Source organism: Ramularia collo-cygni (genome assembly GCF_900074925.1).
Source record: "Ramularia collo-cygni strain URUG2 genome assembly, contig: RCC_scaffold05, whole genome shotgun sequence".
Lineage (NCBI taxonomy): Eukaryota > Fungi > Ascomycota > Dothideomycetes > Mycosphaerellales > Mycosphaerellaceae > Ramularia > Ramularia collo-cygni.
In genome coordinates this window covers 585,449-604,603 of record NW_019716259.1, presented here as the reverse complement: position 1 = coordinate 604,603, position 19,155 = coordinate 585,449, and the positions used below count along the sequence as shown (strand labels likewise).

The window sequence follows — 19,155 nt, the reverse complement described above, 5'->3', positions numbered from 1 at the left end:
TCACCTCTCCGCCATCTCGGTCTTTTTGCGCACCGTCTTGGTCGCCACGAATGACAAAGCATTCACTCGCATTCATTCATCTACCTCAACTCATTCACGCGGTGCTACCTACCCTTGCGAGACATTCCATGGACGGCCCGGCCCACGGCGGGATTCAAAGCCGACGCCAAGCCCTTTTGGACATCGAGCAAGCGTACGAAGACTTCCTCGATTTGGTACAGGAAGAACATAGAACTGTCTTCGTTACCACAAGCCTCGAACATGTCCGGCATGCCACGAAAGCAGTTGAGACAAAGCTGCGTGAGGCAAGAAAGGCTCGAAGTTTATGGCGGCTTCGACCACTGTTCGAAGCCCTGGATGCATACAGCCATGCAGCTAAAGGGCTTTGCGATGGCACAAGCTACCTGAACTGGATATGGGTCAGTAGCCAACATGGTGGTTGATCCTCAAGCAGCTCTGATGGTGATACCGACAGGCCCCGATCAAGTTTTGCCTAGTTGTGAGTACAGTGAGATGAAAGTGGTCCATTTCTGATGGCGTGCAAGATCGCCAGCGATGACATCGACGCCTTCGAGAGCTTGGTCAAAGAGTATGGAGAGATCGCTAAACTGTTGCCATACTTCAACCCCGAAAGCTGCGATGATGATGAATCCAATTCTCGTCCTGCAGGGGTCTACATGGATATGCTTGAGCTGCATCTTGGAACTTATCAAATCTTCGTCCGGAATCGTGAGTGGAAAGCCATGCATAGAGCATTCATAACGCATTCAAGGTCTCATACAACGCAGGGTGGCAAATCTTCTTTCGCAGTTCTTGGAGGCTCTTCGAGATACGACTTGGTGCCATTAAGAAGAGCCTAGGGAAGTTGCAGTCAACACAACGTGCGCAAGAGAGAGCCGCGGCACCTATGGCGCAAGTCACATTCAATCAAGAGGCTCCCAGTACATTTGAACACATTACCGCGAGCGGCGAGGCAAGACAGATGAACGGACACATATTCAATAGTTGCGTGTCGCTGAGGACGATCGAATGTTGACGACACTTGCTGACTCTATCGACAGATACCACAAACACGTTTGTGCATGGCCAGAGTGGCACGGAGTCACGAAGTCAACTGTACGAAGATGCCGCTATTGAACAGAGGGAGCGCTCTGAGACCTTTTCAAAGGCGGCCTTGGCATGGTTTGGGGCTCAAAACGATGCGCAGGAAGACGATCACGATCAACTGATCCAAAATCGGCATGGATCGACGTGCGAATGGCTCCATGGCCATGGAAAGGTAGCTCCGTGGATCAGGAAAGGCCCACAAAGGGCAAAGCTGTGGATACACGGCAAACCAGGCGCAGGTAAGTGGGCGGAAATACATTTAGCGCTTCTTGGGCATTGCTTATACATTCCACCAGGGAAGAGTACTCTCAGCGCATCTCTTGTGGAACACCTACGAGCACAGCGCGACTGTTCGGTAGCACAGTATCGTTTCAGCTTTCGCAACGGATCCCACAACGACTCCAACTCCTTCATTCGAAGTATTGCGGCTCAGCTACTGACCCAAAATCCGGACCTATCATCATATGTGTATGAGGAATACGTCTTGAAGTTTCGGGAGGCATCGCATGCCTCTCTCAAGCAATGCGTAGTGATGATGATGTCGGGCATTGGCGATACTCGTATCGTTATCGACGGTTTGGATGAGATCGATCAAGGAGAACAGAAATCGATCCTCGTTCTAGCTTATACGATACGGGAGGGCGTAAAAATGGGGAGCACTTGCAAACTCTGCATCTTCAGCCGCGATGTCGCCACAATCAGAAAACTTGTGGAAAAATATGGATGCCGCGATCACCTTTCTCTGAGCAACGAACCTGCGATTATCAACCACTCGATCCGGTCGATGGTTCAACACGAATTAAGCCTTATTCGAGAAGGACAGGAGTTGTGGCAGGCTCGCGAACAGACGTTCAAGGACTTGGAGGAACAAATCGTTGTCAAAGCCGACGGTAACCATTGCCCGGTATCATAAGCCATCCGCGACTGACGAAGACAGGCATGTTCTTGTGGGCCCGCCTCGTTCTTGCGAATCTAGAAGAGGTGCACAGTGCGGAAGAGTTACAAAGGGCCGTCAAGCAGTTTCCAAAGGATCTCAACGAGGCGTATGCGATTAGCGATACTCCGTACTTGCATTGACAGACACTGACAGATGTCCCAGGTACCGCCGGACTCTGGACCGTGTCGTTGAACACCTTTCCCCGCACAAACTCGAACAAGCTAAGTGTGTGCTCTCGTGGGTAGCATTCGCGGAGAGACCTATGCGGATGCACGAGATCCTTGACGCCGTCTCGTACGGGACACCGCCGTTTGAACTCACGGGGCATACCAAACTCACTGCAGACTTGCTGAATCTTACGAAGCCGCTGATAGAAGTATCGTCGAGTCGAACGGTTTCATTCGTTCACTCAACCGTCAAAGAGTCAAAAAGCCCGGGACCAACATCAATTAGGCTTCCATGCTAACCACGACCGCAGGTTCCTTTCCAAACAAGAAAGCGGCCCATTGCTTCTGAAGTGCCAATCCCTCAAGGTCATACTTGATGCGTGTGGCCACAGTCTTCGGGATAGCTTGAACATGGTCGACCCGCAGGTCTCCGGAACAAAGCGCATAAATGGCGTGCTCGAAGGCCTCTATGGTCTGAGCAACTACGCCGAAAGTTACTGGACCACTCACCTACAACAGTATCTCGAGCATAGAACATCAAGCTCTGGCTGTATCGGCGATCCAAATCAATCTTCGCCTATTCACATCGTCACGGACAGCCATTTGCGTACGATCTTCACGCAGCTCGGGACCAGACATAACTCGCTTGGTCCACAGTCTGTCCCGTCACAACAGAGACTTCCAGCAGCGTTTGAGAGTACACATGAGGTCTGCGCTAGTCCCGAATTCCTGACATTGTTGAGGCAGAGCATCGACACATCCATTGTCGGTCTGACTACCACCGTCGATCGAACCCCTTTGATACTGGCCAGGCTCGAGATCTCCCACATTGTCGAAACTCTGTTACAGCCGGACGTGCTGATGAGGAACCCACACATCAACGCGGCAGATCTGGATTACTTCCGCTCCCAATACGCCGAAGTATCATTTCTATGCCATGTGACTGGATGTCCATATCGGTCGACAGGTTWTGCTACCAGCGAACTCAGGGATAAACATGTCCTCAGGCACGCTCCGAAGTTTCTTTGTCCGGAGACAGGTTGCGAATCCGCACCACCAGCGGGATTCATTTCTAGAGGGCTTCTCAACAGGCATTACAAACGATACCATGAGACATCAGTGGCGAGGTTGCCAACTTTTAGACCGACCAAAGGTGCGGCTCGCGATTACAACTCCACCAATACAAGCTCCCCCGACCCTGATTGGGAGAAGTTTAAGCCGATGATGGAACAAGCGTCAGACGAACCTTGGTCAGACATATCCTCAAGCCAGCAACAACAACAACAAAACCAAATGCAGGGCGGCGGACAGGTCCAGTTGCCGGCACATTTGTTGCAGCAGCAGATGCAGCTGCAACGGCAGCAGCAGCAAGGACAGTCTAGCGAGTGGGCGAATACGGGATGGCCTGGCCGCCNGCCGGCACATTTGTTGCAGCAGCAGATGCAGCTGCAACGGCAGCAGCAGCAAGGACAGTCTAGCGAGTGGGCGAATACGGGATGGCCTGGCCGCCCCGGCCCTGAGTGGGAGAAGTTTGAGTCGATGATGGAACAAGCGTCAGGCGAACCTTTCTTAGACATATCCTCAAGCCAGCAACAACAACAACAAAACCAAATGCAGGGCGGCGGACAGGTCCAGTGGCCGGCACATTTGTTGCAGCNACCTTTCTTAGACATATCCTCAAGCCAGCAACAACAACAACAAAACCAAATGCAGGGCGGCGGACAGGTCCAGTGGCCGGCACATTTGTTGCAGCTGCATCTGCAGCTGCAACGGCAGCATAGCGAGCGGGCGGATATGAGAGGATATCGCTCACATAAGGACCTACCGTTGAAACAATCATCGAAAATACCCTTGTTGCGCCTGACAGGGCCTCACAGGAATAGGACGCTGAACTCGCTGAACACGCTGAACAAGCTGAATTCGAGTAACGATCACATCTTCAATGATGGACTTGCTTTACCGCAATTCAGGCTGAACGATACACATTCTGGTCACCCCAGTCCCAACCAAAGTACAGAACAGCCGCCACAATTTGCGCCGCAGACTCAAGATTGGCTTTCACCCTTTACTGAGGACGAAAGATTTGCTATCAACGCATATAACAACAACCACGACCAGCCAAGCGATCTCGCCATTTTCCCCGAGACGGACCAGGTACTATTTCCTCCGTTCAATCCACAGGGTTCGAACCTAGGTGCGGCTCAAATGGGCCCACCAGAAACCATCATCGACTATGAGTACGCGCCACCTACGAAGCCAGGAGATGATGGTCGGATCCAATATTTTCCTACGGAGGACAAGTTTGGAACCAACCCTAATCGGAATATGCTCAAAAACAACCAGCCGGGAAGCGATTTTGCTTTATACCCTCTGACGGACCAGAAGTCTTCCCATGGATATAATTTCCTTGATTCGAACATGATTCAGCATCAAATGAGCCCACCGGGAATCACCACCCGCTACGCACCGCGTCCGAAGCGCAAGATGGACTACAAACGCCCTCCCATGCCCGTCATACGGGGTGCGAGCCCACGTGCGTATAAAGTCCAGGATAACAGCACCAGAATACAGCCGTCTGCAAGTAGTCAGTACACCCAAGGTACACCCGTTACCTCCCAGGATCTCCATGCCATGGATGCCGCGTCTTGGACGCATTCTGCTAATGGATCTGTAGACCAGGGTCTGTCGCCTGTTCTGAGCTATGAGAGCCGCACCCTGAACTCCTTCTCCGAGCCAGATGTTAACTATCTGCCACCCGGCTTGGACCTCTCTTTTATTGGTGAGAATAGCTAGCAAACTCCTGCAGCGTATTCAGGATCTAGTTGTGTGCCACAGGACTACCCTTCCAGCATAAGTGCCCCTCCGCAGCACATGCCGTACGCTGCTACCACCGGAGGTCTATATCGACTACACACCACCTAAACAGCCCGGACATCAGGGTTCACTGAGCATAGTTCCACCCTCAGCTACGCAACATGGCTTTGGACTGAACGCTGATCTGAGCATGTTCGACAACAACAACAACAACTAACGGATCGATCTCGCCATGATTCTTGAGACGGACCAGAATACCTTGCCTTTGTTCAATCTCCGTCGTTCGAACTTAGGTACGGATCATGTGGGCCAACTGGAAGTTATGATCAACTTCTCGCCGCCTACGGAAACGGAACCCTGTATTGACCTCGTTTTACACACCAAGTTCGAGCCTAGGTGCATATGACATGAGCCCGTCGGACATCAAGACTAATGATGTACTGCCTACGAGACCCGGGGATGGGAGCAAATTTACAAGGAGGTAGTCAGTTTCCGAGCTTGAACGTGACATTTGCAACCATGAAATGGTGCAATGCAGTGTACCGTCGTCCTCGACAGCGAGACTCTGAACTCGCTGGAGGTGCCGACATTACTTTTAATCCGGATGCAGATGCCAATTCAACTCGCGTTCAAAAATCTGATGTAACTTTCCAGCGAAAATACCTTTCATGTCCCACGCGGCCTGGGCTAGAAGAACGCGTATTCTCAGACTCAGAGCCTTCCCCAAGTGATAGCGGCTCACCATCTCAATAGCAGCTGGGACTTGCGTCTTTTCAAAACGTCTCTGACTTGTATATTCTGTTATATAACCGATCTCACATCCATCCAACGATCACACGGAGAATTCCACACACCCCGGAAGAGCAACCGCAAGTCCACCATATCTCTCCTCCAACCCCCGAGTCACAAGTCTAACCCCCAAACCCAAAGCATCCTCCCACAACATGGTCGCAACAACCCCACTCTCCCCCTCCCCCCTCTCAACATTCACAACCAACATCCCCTCAACCGGATCATATTCAAAAGTACCAATGACCCCGGCATCAAACTCCACAGCCAACCCCATCGAAGCAACATATATCCTCCTCCGCACAGTATCCAACGGCTCAACAACAACCTTCCCATCACTCTTTACCTCCTCCACAACATTCCCCCCAAAAACCACCCAGCCAAAAGCCGCATGATCAACCAGATAAGTCCTCGAAGCAAGAACATGACCCAGAAWACTACATCCATAATCCCCAGAATAAGCATCCCACTTCATCGTCTCGGGAAACGAATGAAAAGCCACGGAACCAAAACCTTCAGAATTGATATTCGTGGTCGCGCCCATCGTTCCTCCATATCCGACGCGCAGATCATGGAAAGCCGCGTGGTCGGATGGGGAAGGGTGGTATTTGTAGGCGTCTAGGAGAGGGATGGCGTTGAGGCCTGAACCGTAGTGGTGTATCATACGTTCGATACGGCCGAGTTTGGCGGCGTAGATGAAGTCCCTGGAAAATCACATCAGTGAGGTGTCTGTCGGGGAGAAGGAAAGAGTTTTTGATCGAAAAAGGAAAAAAGTTTACCAGTATCGTCGAGCATTGCCGTTCCAAGCCCAATGAGCTACTGTAGGCATATACCCACGTATCGAAGCGAGGGTTTTGTTGACGTTGGCTTCATCGCCAAAGTACCTGCAATATCAAGTCAGCACCAGACAGTTTTTTTTTCCTCCTAGAGAAAGATGATGAGAGCCACTCACTTAGACCACGCATAAACCCCCTCCTGACCAGTCGAATCCCAAGCCATTTCACTTCCAAAAGGAGATTCCAAAGAAGCCCAATGCTTCTGCCTCTCCCTCATATAACCCTCCAACCTCCCAGCTTGATCAACCATTTTCTCCTCCTTCAATGCCTTGAGAATAGACAGCCACACCGTCTCCCCCATTAATCCCAAAGTCGCATAGTCCACAATATCCTCCCCTTGAGCATCTTTCCTTTCAGTCGCAAGAATGGTCTCATACGCTTGATGCAAATACCACGTAGAATTCCTCAATTGGAGAATTCCGGGGGAGACTCTTTCGGCATTATATAGAGACCAATAAAGCGCACTGACATGCACATAATCATAAGCTCTATCCACTGCATTTGCTTGCGTTTGATTCCATGAAGGAAAAGGAGGTTTCCACTCGATATCCTTATCGTAGGGGTATTCTGGCAGGGCTTGAGGATCCCAGTAAAATAAACTCTTCTTCACACCATATTTCAAAGTCTCCCCGCTGGTGCAATTCCCGGTGCTATGTTACATGTAACCAACCCCAGACGACACTCTTGACCATCTCTTCCAATTTCTGGACTTCCGAGGGGATGGGATGTGCAGAAGTTTTCAGGGCTGCGGCGAGATAGGATCCTGCTCCTGCTTCATCGGAGAGGCCTGCGAACCAGACGCTTTTGGATTGGAGGAGTTGGGCCTTGGCTTCGTAGTCGTAGGTGATGATTGAAGGGGCTCGATGGAAGACATCGGTGGTATCCGTGTAATATTATTGCTGATTGAAGAGAAATTCCGCGTATTTCGTCGCGGTATTCCGTTGGGTGTCTGTGAGGAAGTAATGTACCGTCTGCTTCCTACCATCCTGGTATGAAATGGTAACTCGCACTCGTCCGAAAACTTCCTCCCCAGGCTTCACATCATAAGCCAACCACGTTTCATCCCTCGCAGTCGTTTGAGAAATAATCAACGCGCCATGAGGCTCCACAGCAATATCCTCCACGCCCACCATCGACTTGAGAAATAACTTCCCCCTCAAATCTCCAGGCAGCACATATCCCGGCAATCCCACAGCAACAGGAACCCCTTTCCCAAACACCCCCTCTTCAATCTCCCAATTCTCCCCCACAACCCCAAACCTCAACCCAACCGTAACCTCCTCCCCAGCCTCCAAAACCATCGAAGTACCTTCATTCCACGGAACAGTAGCATTCCACTCATTCTCAACATAACCCCTACTAACCACTTCCCAAGAATAAAACCCTTCAAAAGTCTGACTCTGATAATTCAACGGCTCTTCACTACTCTCCATTAAAAACCTCCAGGCCTCGAATTTCGAATGTTTCCCATATGGCGTGACGATGAGATTCGGTCCCGTACCTGTTAATCGCGTGACTTGTACATAACCCGCATGGAGACCTATATAAGGATCCACGAGCACGCATTTCGCAGTCGTTTCCTCTGCGGTACGATTGGAGAAGATACTATTGAATTCCAACGGGAACCCTAATCCTCCAATCTCTAAACTTGAAATCCCGGAATTCTTTACTGTGGCTTGGAGTAGCAAATCCCCATCTTCTTCGAGACTCCAGTCGCGAGTGATGTTGATGATCCCGTCTGTAGCGGGGAGGATGTCATTGAAAGTTGAGCGGAGAAGTATACCGGTGATATTCGTCGTTGAGAGCGGTTTTGAGGAATTTCTTGAGGCTGCCGTGGAGATTTCTTTCCATTTCTTGTCTTCTCCTGCTGTTCTGWAGCGCATTGTTAGATCTCCAGTATGATAATTTCCAACATCGTTCCTCTGCGGGAAGAAATCACTGGGGGAGAAATCAAATGTATCTTCTAGAGATGGTTTCAAAGATTGTAGTACTCCAGAGTCTTGATTTAGAATTCCCTTCCAGTTTGCAGAGGAGAATTCATATTGTGCCGCTGTAAAAGGAAGAAAGAGGAGAAGGAGAAAATGAATCGTAAAGAATTCAGGCCGCAACATCTTTGTCGAGCAATCTGGCGTAGATGCTCACTTGTGTGGTTGGAATCGAAGAGATGCGGTTCAGCAGCGGTGAACATCAATGTATATCCGTACCCAAACCTCTCTCTTTCTGTCCATGACTCGCCTTCCCTCCCTCTCCCCACAAGCATCAGCGATCGATCGGATCCCTGCACAAAGAAGGTATGGAATTTCTCCTCCAATCACAAAATCCCAGAAATCATCTCACCTCAGAAAATTCCCAAGCGGATGTCAAGATTAGATTGGCCGCGATACGATAATCATTAAATCATGCATGTCCTTTTTTTTTGAGAGAGAGAGAGAGGGGTAAAGTAAGGTACATTTATTGACCTCCTTGATCATCACCWCAAACCAAACTCAGCTTGGCGATATCCCTACCGGCTAAATTCGCATTGAAGGCACAAGGTACCAGGCACATTTACAAGCAATCCTAGCCTGATCATCAAAGAAAGCAATGCCAATCTCATCACAAGCTTCAAGTCACACACGAGGTTTGCTTGGAWGTCCCTAGTCTGTCACAAACCTTCTCTCACGTTGGTATCTACTATCCATACCATCTATCCCAACCTTCTCACACACAAGAATCCCCATCTACATAATCTCACATCCCTGCCCATACATGGCGGTATCCACATCCCCTTTAACCAAAAACCAATCCGCTCTCCGTTCCGCAAATTCATAAACCTCCTCGGCGGGAAAAATGCCATGATATCTCGTCGAATCCGCCACAATCGTCGCCAATTCCTTGGCTTGCAGGCTTGTATTCGTGACTTTGGACCCGGGGAGCCAACTGCTTCTCTTAGCCTTCTTCTCATCGTCACGGATGCGGTTGGTAGTCGGAGCTGCACCTCCGCGACCAAAATACGACGCCCCGGGAGGTTCGATATACACCAGGTAGATTTGCGACATTTCCCGCAGAGCTTCAAAGTAGGGAGCGAGTTGTYTCTGGCGTAGAGAGGAGATGAAGGCGCTGTAGTGGTTGATGTCGCTGATGAAGCGGAGGGCGCCATCGACGCTGATGCGTTGGCGTTTGAAGTGCTTACACAGCGCACCGAACAATCTCAATCCGACCTCCTGATTGAAGACATCTAGCATGTTCTTATCGGTACTACCGACCAGCATGCCACTATGTCCTCCTACAACCTCAACGACTTGTCTTGCAGTAGCGCTGGGTCCGACGTCGGCAAGCTCCTTTCCAGGGTTGAAGTCCGTGGGGAGTTGGGTTGTGGCGCATATGTATTCGACTTCATCCATGAGGACGTCGATGCCTTTGTTCAAGCCTGCTGCTACGCGCTCGTCGAGCATTTGTTCGAATTTCTTCTTGCTTTTGACGGCAGGATCGAGGAAGTCGTCGCGCTCGGTGAGTTTGGTGGAGACGAGCTCTTGAGCGTAAAAGACATCCACCATTTGCTGGATGAGATCTCCAATATTGACCAGTTCGAGGAAGGTGACGAGTGGTTCGACACCAACTTGAGCATTCGTTGCAGCTGCGGAGGACTCACCCGTCTTGGCCTGTTCTCGGAACTTTCTGACCTCGCGGGGATTGTAGGCACCTAGATGGGCGACTGCCTTGTCGAAGCCGTTCTTAATGTGGCGAGTTCCAAGAATGTCAAGCATGGTGACAAAGATTGCACGGCATTGCTTTTGCGCATCGGCACCTTGCTCGCCTCCCATCTGAACCATCAACGCCGCTCTTTCAATCGATGCTTTGACAAGATGAGTGAGGTTGAGCGCAATCTCAATACTGAACAGGGACTTGATGCCTTCCAATTTGGAGTTCATGATGGCAGCCTTTGCGGCAAGTTCATCGGTGGGAGCTTCTTGTAGAGGTGTTGCGGATCGTGCAGGCATATCTCCAGCCGGAGGTGTGGAACTTCTTGATCCTCCACCAGCGTACGCAGTGTCGACTGTATTCATGTTTGCAGCCGATCGACTGGCAACGCTTGCAGGCTTCGCTCCAAAGGGTGACGAGATTGGGAATGCGTTGACTGGCATCATGACGACCTTTTTGAAAGATGAGAGAAAGTCTCGTTTGGCAGCCTGTCGGTTGACGTTGGACATGAAGTATGATTCAGTGGACGCCTCCTGCTCGGATAGTTCCTTTTCCCACCGACTGACATCCGACTCAGCTTTGCTGCGAAAGAGTTGATACTCCTCAGCGAGATAGAGATCAAAGTGCTTCTCGAAACATTGCACGAGGGCGTGCTTGGACTGCTCAGCAAAGTCTGGTGGTGATGCTTTTGTTGGCTTGAGCGAGGCCAGGAGCCGGAGAGCCTGCCCAAATGTACCTGCCACAGCTTTGACATATGTCTCAGCTCCAGTCGAGTGGGCCTCATCGAAGAGTGTTGTGAGGTATTGCGCGATGGTCTCCTCACACACGCGCGACCATAGCGGCGTTAGCACGTCCACACTTGGGGGAAATGACCTGTCGATGATGTCTGCTTGCTGTGCCATCATATCAGCCACCGCTTCGAAGAAGCGTTGAGATGGATTGAGGTCGACATGACCATACGCGACAGCTTCCAGACAGTCAAGCGGATTGCCTATCTTCTTGGTTCTTGTCAGAAGTGGGTGATTGGAGATCATAGAGTCCATCGCTGCAGCACCGCCATTCAGAGTGACCATGACATGCGCGTACCGATGTACCCTTCCGTCAATGTCGGCCGCAACACAGCCTTGCTCAAACTCCCTCAGCACAGCATTCTCAAACACATTGATCATGCTGTCCAGCCGCTCTTCTCGTTCAATGCAGCCTGATGCAGCATCACACTGCGCGAAGCGTTTCAGATTGGCCAGCATCTGAGCTTGCTGTTCTGGGTCACGATATGTACGAAAGATGAGCGCGTCCGAGTGTCCTTTGACGTGCGACAAATCAAGATATACCGGCCCCAACGCGCCATAGACCTTAGCAAACTCTTTTCTGGCGTGCCCTCTGATAGATCTCACCCGTGTGAAGACTCCAAGAGCGGCCTTTGCATCCCATGTCGATGGTTGGGCAGAGCCATTGACGGCCAATTTGTCGAATCCATCCGCCGTTCGACGTATGGGACTCTCCACCGAAGCACGATGATGTGCTTCCTCCACCCCGGCATCAAACAGCGTGACACTGCCGCCATGTCTCCTGCTATGCCCTCCCCTCCCCGCATCATCCGTGCTAAGTTTCCCCAATTGTGACTCGGTCTTTCTCTTCATCGCATCGTCCGCCCGCCGTCTCGCTTCCGCTTCATCCCAAGCCTTCATGGCCTTTAACTTTTGCACCCATCGCGTGTCATCGTACACCATTTCCTGCAATCTCCGCGACACGCGAGCAAATCGCAGCAAATCCGGCACGGGGAGATAGTCCAAGATGGATGCTAACAATTCCGCCGGCAACAATGGCTTCGACTCGACGAGCTGTGTGGCCCGCAGTGAAGACAGGACATTTTCATGGCTCCTGCTCGGGGCGCCATTGAGCTGTACCTTTTTCAACGCGGCCAGATGGGAAGGGTTTCGTGAATGTCGCTTTTGTTCGTTGGTGAGGGGTGGGGTCGATCGCTGCTCGTTGCTCATCTTGGATGACTGTGCCGCCGCTGCTGCTGCTGCTTAGGTAGCAACCTTGAAGTCCTCATCGACCGTGACAGAGCAGGGCAAGCACGAGGAGGGCCGGGTCGAGCCAGTCGGGAGGAGGATCCAATCGATCGGTAAGGTAGGTAAGGTATTCCTATTTCGTGATCCGGGGTCGGGGTTGAACGGACGGCAGATGCCCTGATGATGATCAAGCCAAGGTGGGATGCGTGTGCTGTACGGTACACACACGGTAAATAAAGTTACTGGCATGTGCAAAAGATCAAATCAGATCAGCTCATCAGCTCATCAGCTCAGCTCAGCACTGTGCAGCTCTCCTCTCGCAAGATCTCATGCCGGCTGACGTCTGCTTTTTCCTTCGATCTGCGATGCCTATTTGACAAGGATTGGCCAAGTTTCCCCATCCTCCCACCTCTGTTTTCTGCCCAAACCCCCGATGGACAACCTACACAGTGCTAGCTCGATTAGAACCCACGCTTCCGGGCTGCATGCGATAGTATATCTGCGTGTCTTGCGCATGCCTACCGACCCGCGATGCCCAGACATGCATCGACCTGATCTCTGCACGCCCGGCATCGTCCACTTCGCATCCCTCAGCGCCCAAAGTTGGTCAAAGCCCGGCTTCAAGACAGGGAAGTGCTTGCTTGCAACAGCTGCCTCGTCTCAGGCCTTGCGCTACCCCATCACGCGGTCAGCCACATTTATTTTTTGTCCAGCGCATTAAACTCTCACACCTCCCCGTCCGTGGTGTGGGACCTTTGGTAAGTGCCTCACCGTACTCTCGCTCCTCTCCTTCCCGTCATCATCCATTCATTCATGAGACTACGATTCCCCGGTTGCCTCGCCCTCTGCATACCACCCTCCCCCACCAACAACGACACTCCACCATCATGTGTTTTGTAAAAGTCAAGGACGATGACTACTACCGGCCAGCACGAGAAACTCGTCGCGTGAGGATCTACTCGGAATCGCCTCCACGTTCAGTGCGGCGAATCTCGCGTACATATATCGATGAACGACCGCCTCCACCGCCGGCCATGACCATGCGCTCTACATACATGCGGACCCTGCCAATGCCTCCTGCTCCACCATCATACGCGCTGCCACCGTCCACAAAGGCAACGACTGTTATTGAAGTGCCTCCCTCCGCTCCAGCATCTGCTGCTCCATCCAAAGCTCCCACTGCAGCTCCTAGTAAAGCTCCCAGTAAAGCCCCATCCGCAGCGCCTAGTAAAGCTCCCAGCAAGGCACCCACCGCAGCACCTAGCAAAGCACCTACTGCAGCTCCCAGCAAAGCTCCCTCTGCGGCTCCCAGCAAGGCGTCCAGCAAGGCACCCACAGCAGTTCCCAGTAAAGCACCAACTCCACCACCTGCCAGCAAAGCTCCCAGTCGAGCACCGAGCAGAGCACCCACTCGTCACTCCCACTACGTCGAAGTCAACGAGGAATCCGACACAGACTCGGACAGTTCTAGCGAAGCGGACGATGTCCGCTCTCACGCCACTCACAAAACATCCAAGACGTCCAAGACAGATAAATCCTCGCATTCGCTCAAGTCATCTCCTCCTCCTCCTCCAGCTTCCAAGGCGGGAGGCGCTCCTTTGTCGGAGTTTTCCTTGCATGAAAGGGAGAAGGAGATTCGAAGATATCGAGGACAATCGCATTCGAGACCGATTGATGAATTCGCCACGTATCAGTATGTTGAAGCACCGATCCGGGCGAGGAGTCGGACGAGCTGGGCGGGGATGTAATGAAGCGTTCCATGCACGTGTCATGTATGATGCCGCATTTATTACCGAACGGCATGGGTAGTTGACCCGCTGCTGTGGTTTGAACAGAAACCTGTCAGCATGAACGATTGATCTACATTGCATGTTGTTTTGGTTGCACGACCGGCGGTTGCGTTGCATCTTGTTAAAAGCGTTGTAGCATTGTAGCGAGCGTTGAAGCACGTCATGTATGCACTTTAAGCATCGTGGTATAGATTGATAGTACATATATGCATATCCCTGTCCAATCTTATGCTGTATACATACATTGTGGTGTCTTTATTGAAAGAGTGAAAGCCGCGTTTGCCTTTGCTGCTGACACGGATTAAATGCTGTGGTTTCGGAGTTTGACTGACATCATCTGGCACTTTGAACTTCCACCTCTTCACTACATACATACACGCGACAACAGCCTCCGCAGCGACACCTAAGTAAGACGCGCCACCACTACATTGCTCGCCTCGCCGCATTTTCCTGTGATTGCAATACACTCCCTACAGCGAACATCATCATCACAACATCCGCGACGCACAGAGATTGAGATTGAGGTTGGAGCACCGCTGGCGACATGCAGTGCAGCCGCAGCCATGCCCATCGAAGTGTTTTTGAGGAAATCTCCCTCGCGAGCAATCGCCTTGGCTACTGACAGCCATCTCCTCATTTTCCGTCACAGCCCATCCGCCGTGGGTGGTAAGCAAGGCTCGTCGTCGTCCGTCAATGAAGGTGGCGCGCCGAAATGCATCGTCGAGTTCTCCCCATGGGAGAGCCAGAACATGCAAGACTACCGCCGACTCTCCTCCACAGTTCATGGAACGCTCGGCTTGGTGACTCTCAATGGAGACGTCTTCCTCTGCGTCGTCAACGGCAGTCGTAAAGTGGCTACCGTGCGGCCGGGCGAGACCATTCAAGTGATATGGTCGGTGGAATTTCACTGCCTCAATCGTTCAGACTATGATCATCTACTACACGATCAAGTCAATCCGTTCCCGACTGACGACCTCGATGCGAATGGATACGGACATGGGGACTACCGGGAGAATCCACTGGAGCACCCATGTCTGGCGTTGAAGAAGCTGCTCAGCGGTGGGAGCTTCTACTACAGCGCCGATTTCGACCTCACCAAACGCGTACAAGACCGATCCGCCGACGCGACCACAATTGCCATTGACAGTCTGGATGGTGGATTTTTGTGGAACGGCTACATGATTCAGCCACTTGTCGACTTTCGTTCCAAGCTGTCCCCGCGGGAAAAGGCAGCTCTGGATCACTCGAGGATCTTGACGTCTGCGATTCGAGGCTATGCTGCTACTGTTACCGTCCCAGCTTCCAAGTCGCCAGCGAGACTGGGCATAACGGGTATGCCCTCGAGCATGACCATGATCTCCAGACTGTCGTGCCGTAGAGCTGGGACTCGGTTCAACGCGCGCGGTATCGACGATGATGGATACGTCGCCAACTTCTCGGAAACGGAAACCATCTTCATCACCGACAACCTGTGCTATTCATACGTGCAGTGCCGTGGCAGCGTACCCTTGTTTTGGGAGCAACAAGTCGGACTACCCGGCCAGCAAAAGATCTCAATCCTGGGATCACCCGAAGCATCGCAATTCGCATTCAACAAGCACTTTCAGAGGCTATCTCTCATATATGGAGACATTGTCGCGGTGAATCTTCTCAGCGATGAAAAAGAGGCAGAGCTGAACTTGACTCGACAATACATGCGCCATATCGACAAGAGCCCTCTCAATCATCCGTCTGATAATGCAGGAGAGTCTGACCACAAACACCTCACTGCTGTGTGCTACGACTTCCACGCTGAAAACAAAGGTCCTGCAGGATATCAAGCTGCAGCCGGCATGAAGAGACACATCTACGACTCCGCCGTCGCATTCGAGTACTTCCTTGCACAAGACATGCGTGAAACCATCACCAAGGATGGTCGAAAGGTTTCCGTCGTAAGCCAGAATGATGTTATCAAGCAGAACGGTGTCTTCCGGACGAATTGCCTCGACTGCTTGGATAGGACAAACGTCGCACAGGAGATGATTTCCAAAATCGTACTCGGCATCTTCCTACAGCAACAAGGTGAGCCACCACCTGCTTCGGATTTCTGGGCGAGACATGGGATGCTCTGGGCGGACAACGGTGACGCGTTGGCTAAGATCTACACCGGCACGGGCGCCTTGAAGACGTCCTTTACTCGCTCAGGCAAGACTTCCTTCGCAGGCGCTCTCGCGGATCTCCGGAAATCTGCCCAACGCTTGTACATCAATACTGTTGAAGACAAGGGTAGGCAGGTCACCATCGACATGCTCCTTGGGCGTCTTATCGGCCAGACGCCTGTTCACCTCTACGACCCTATCAATGAGTATGTCACGGCGGAGCTCAGCAAGAGTTCTGCGGAGTACACCAGCACTGAGAAGATCACCATCTGGGTTGGTACGTTCAATCTGAATGGCAAGACGTCTGGAATTGACGAAGACCTTTCTCCATGGCTGTGTCCGGACGTCGAGAAGGAGTTCAAGGTGCCGGAGATTGTCGCAGTTGCCTTTCAGGAGATTGTCGTTCTGGACGTGCAGCAGATAATGTCGACTGACCCAGATCGGCGGAAGTTGTGGGAGAAGGCGGTACGCAAGACGTTAAATCGCGACGCACAAAAGTATGGTGGAGAAGACTATGTCCTCCTCCGTGGTGGACAGCTCGTCGGGGCATCACTGTCAGTCTTCGTCAGGGCCAGCGCGCTTCCAATGATCAAGAACGTAGAGGGCGCAGTTAAGAAGACTGGCTTGAGCGGAATGGCAGGGAATAAAGGTGCTGTCGCGATTCGAATGGACTACGCCGACACTTCAATATGTCTGGTCACGGCGCATCTTGCCGCCGGCTTTCAAAACTACGATGAACGTAACCAGGACTACCGCACCATCGCGAGTGGTATCCGCTTCCAAACTGGCAGGACGATCGAGGAGCACAAATCCATCCTCTGGTTTGGCGACTTCAACTACCGCATTGGAATGGAGAATGAGAGGGCGAGACAGCTCATCAAKAAAGGTGACTTGGAATTGCTGTACGAGAACGACCAGCTCAACATCCAAATGGTGCATGGGAAATGCTTTCCGCATTATTCTGAAAAGCGGCCGAGATTCTTGCCCACCTACAAGTTCGACCTTCGTACTGATGACTACGACACATCCGACAAGTCACGCATTCCGGCATGGTGCGATCGTATCTTGACTCGGGGTGACAACCTCCGACAGATGTACTACGACTCTGCCCCGCTGAAGTTCTCGGATCATCGCCCTGTATGGGGAATCTTCCAGTGCACAGTGAGTGTCATCGACCAGGCGAAGAAGGATCAGATTAGTAGTGACCTCTACACCAAGCGACGCGCGCTTGTTGGCAGCCACCTTGCCAACAACAAGATCGCTGAGAGCGATGATGAGTCTTTGTATGGATATGATTCGATCGAGCCAGGTCTTCCCCCAGCTAGCTCAGACAAGAGGAAGTGGTGGCTCGACGGCGGCAACCCAGCACGTTCGACCGTGCAACCTCCAGCCCCGGGCGCAGTGCTCAATCCCGCCCGTCCTTCCAACCCATACACTCCCACCAACGAGCCGGATTGGGTCACAGTCGAAGCACCCGACACACCTCCTATGAAGAACGCCTCCCTCTACACCGGCAGTCAGACTGGAGGCGGAGGAGGTTCAGCGAGGAGGCCCTTCCCACCGGCATCCTCATCTTCTACCTCGCAGTCCGGTGATCTCCCCGAATTCAGATCTGTTAGATCCGCTAACACGGGCGGCACAGCAGAGAAGTCCACTCTCCGCAAACCAGCCCCTCCTCCCAAGCCCCGGAACCTTCGCTCCCCGAGCCCGGCGAGCTCAGTTACATCCTCGACCAAATCCGCCCCTCCACCTCCGGAACCTAGACGCTCAAACCACAACACAGCATCGCCGCGACATGCGCTGATGCCGCCTCCTCCATCTCGAAGCACTCCCAACAGCGGAACGACGGTGGAGAGTAAGGCGACTTTGCCACCACCTCCAATTAGAAAGGCGGTTCCAAATGAGAAGGAGAATGACAATGAGAATTCACCGGCGTTGCCGCCTAGAAGAGGTACTGCAGAGAAGGAGAAGGTTCTCATGGATGACGATGACGACGACGTTGGAGGTGGAGCAGGCAACCATTTACATGATTGGAGACCTTTGCAGCCCGGAAAGCAGTAGTGCTGCGAAAACTGCACTTGTTTGAATGAGGAGTATGAATGGCTCGAGGTGGATGACGAGGGGGACACTCTTGGGTTTTCGCTCTATCGTTGAACTTTTGCATGATGTTTCTTGGGTGTTGGGAAGGGTTTGGATGTGATGGGATGGGATGGCATGGGATGATGATTACAACAAGGCGTTTTTGGGTGGTGTTGTTGGGGATACGATGATGATACCTAAGCCTTGGAAAGTTTTTTGGGGAGTGGTAAAGAACTACAGAGCATGGTATATCCAGGCGTTTGGCTTGAGCAGAAGCTGCTTACCTTGGTGAAAGATGGGGCTAAGGTAGAGAGGAGTTTGGGGTTTTACCATGACCTAAGGTACCTGACTCTTTGGTGGGAGTTGCTGGAGAAAATCTGGCTCAGCAGGGATTGATTGATTGGGTTGAGAAGGGTTTTTTGGGTACTTTCTTTGGAAATTCATGCATGCTGCAGTATGTATGTATGTGAGTGGCGGAAGCTGCTCTTCTTAGAAGTCGTATGCATACCTTATCTGATTTGAATGAATGAATGGAAGGTACTGTTAATGAAAAACTCCTGTTGATAAAGCAAGCAAGGTAAGTMCACCGCTCAGGTAAACTACTGAATACATCTCCTCTGCCTCAAGAACATGGAATCATCCACACTCCTCGCCATTAAATTGATCACGATTCTTTCGACGGGGAAGAGGGATTGCTTCGTTCATTCGTTCGTTTCTTTCAACGATTCCTACTACAAATCATGGATAGGTACTTACTATTACAGCCCGCATTGCATTGTATCGTATCATTGATGACCCGCAG

At 51.8% G+C, this 19,155-nt stretch overlaps 5 protein-coding genes; 3 read left to right on the top strand and 2 right to left on the bottom strand.

The window, feature by feature from the left end:
- Window positions 1-50: 50 nt before the first annotated feature.
- On the top strand, window positions 51-5,004 carry RCC_03966 (uncharacterized protein; the record flags this gene model as incomplete). XM_023769248.1 has 9 exons in its annotated part: window positions 51-419; window positions 476-499; window positions 546-729; window positions 789-1,004; window positions 1,062-1,346; window positions 1,404-1,997; window positions 2,045-2,150; window positions 2,207-2,467; window positions 2,523-5,004. The coding sequence occupies 9 exons, from the start codon at window positions 51-53 to the stop codon at window positions 5,002-5,004; spliced, it is 4,521 nt and encodes a 1,506-aa protein (XP_023625016.1).
- An 853-nt stretch (window positions 5,005-5,857) lies between these two features.
- RCC_03965 (uncharacterized protein) lies at window positions 5,858-6,813 on the bottom strand (the record flags this gene model as incomplete). XM_023769247.1 has 3 exons in its annotated part: window positions 5,858-6,518; window positions 6,594-6,698; window positions 6,767-6,813. The coding sequence occupies 3 exons, from the start codon at window positions 6,811-6,813 to the stop codon at window positions 5,858-5,860; spliced, it is 813 nt and encodes a 270-aa protein (XP_023625015.1).
- Window positions 6,814-9,370: 2,557 nt separating this feature from the next.
- On the bottom strand, window positions 9,371-12,328 carry RCC_03964 (related to Sls2 protein; the record flags this gene model as incomplete). Its single annotated transcript, XM_023769246.1, has 1 exon — window positions 9,371-12,328. The coding sequence occupies one exon, from the start codon at window positions 12,326-12,328 to the stop codon at window positions 9,371-9,373; it is 2,958 nt and encodes a 985-aa protein (XP_023625014.1).
- A 905-nt stretch (window positions 12,329-13,233) lies between these two features.
- On the top strand, window positions 13,234-14,094 carry RCC_03963 (uncharacterized protein; the record flags this gene model as incomplete). Its single annotated transcript, XM_023769245.1, has 1 exon — window positions 13,234-14,094. The coding sequence occupies one exon, from the start codon at window positions 13,234-13,236 to the stop codon at window positions 14,092-14,094; it is 861 nt and encodes a 286-aa protein (XP_023625013.1).
- A 605-nt stretch (window positions 14,095-14,699) lies between these two features.
- Window positions 14,700-18,335, top strand: RCC_03962 (related to phosphatidylinositol phosphate phosphatase; the record flags this gene model as incomplete). The annotated part of the gene is made up of 1 exon (XM_023769244.1): window positions 14,700-18,335. One exon carries the CDS (start codon window positions 14,700-14,702, stop codon window positions 18,333-18,335), a length of 3,636 nt encoding a protein of 1,211 aa, XP_023625012.1.
- Between the last annotated feature and the right edge of the window lie 820 nt (window positions 18,336-19,155).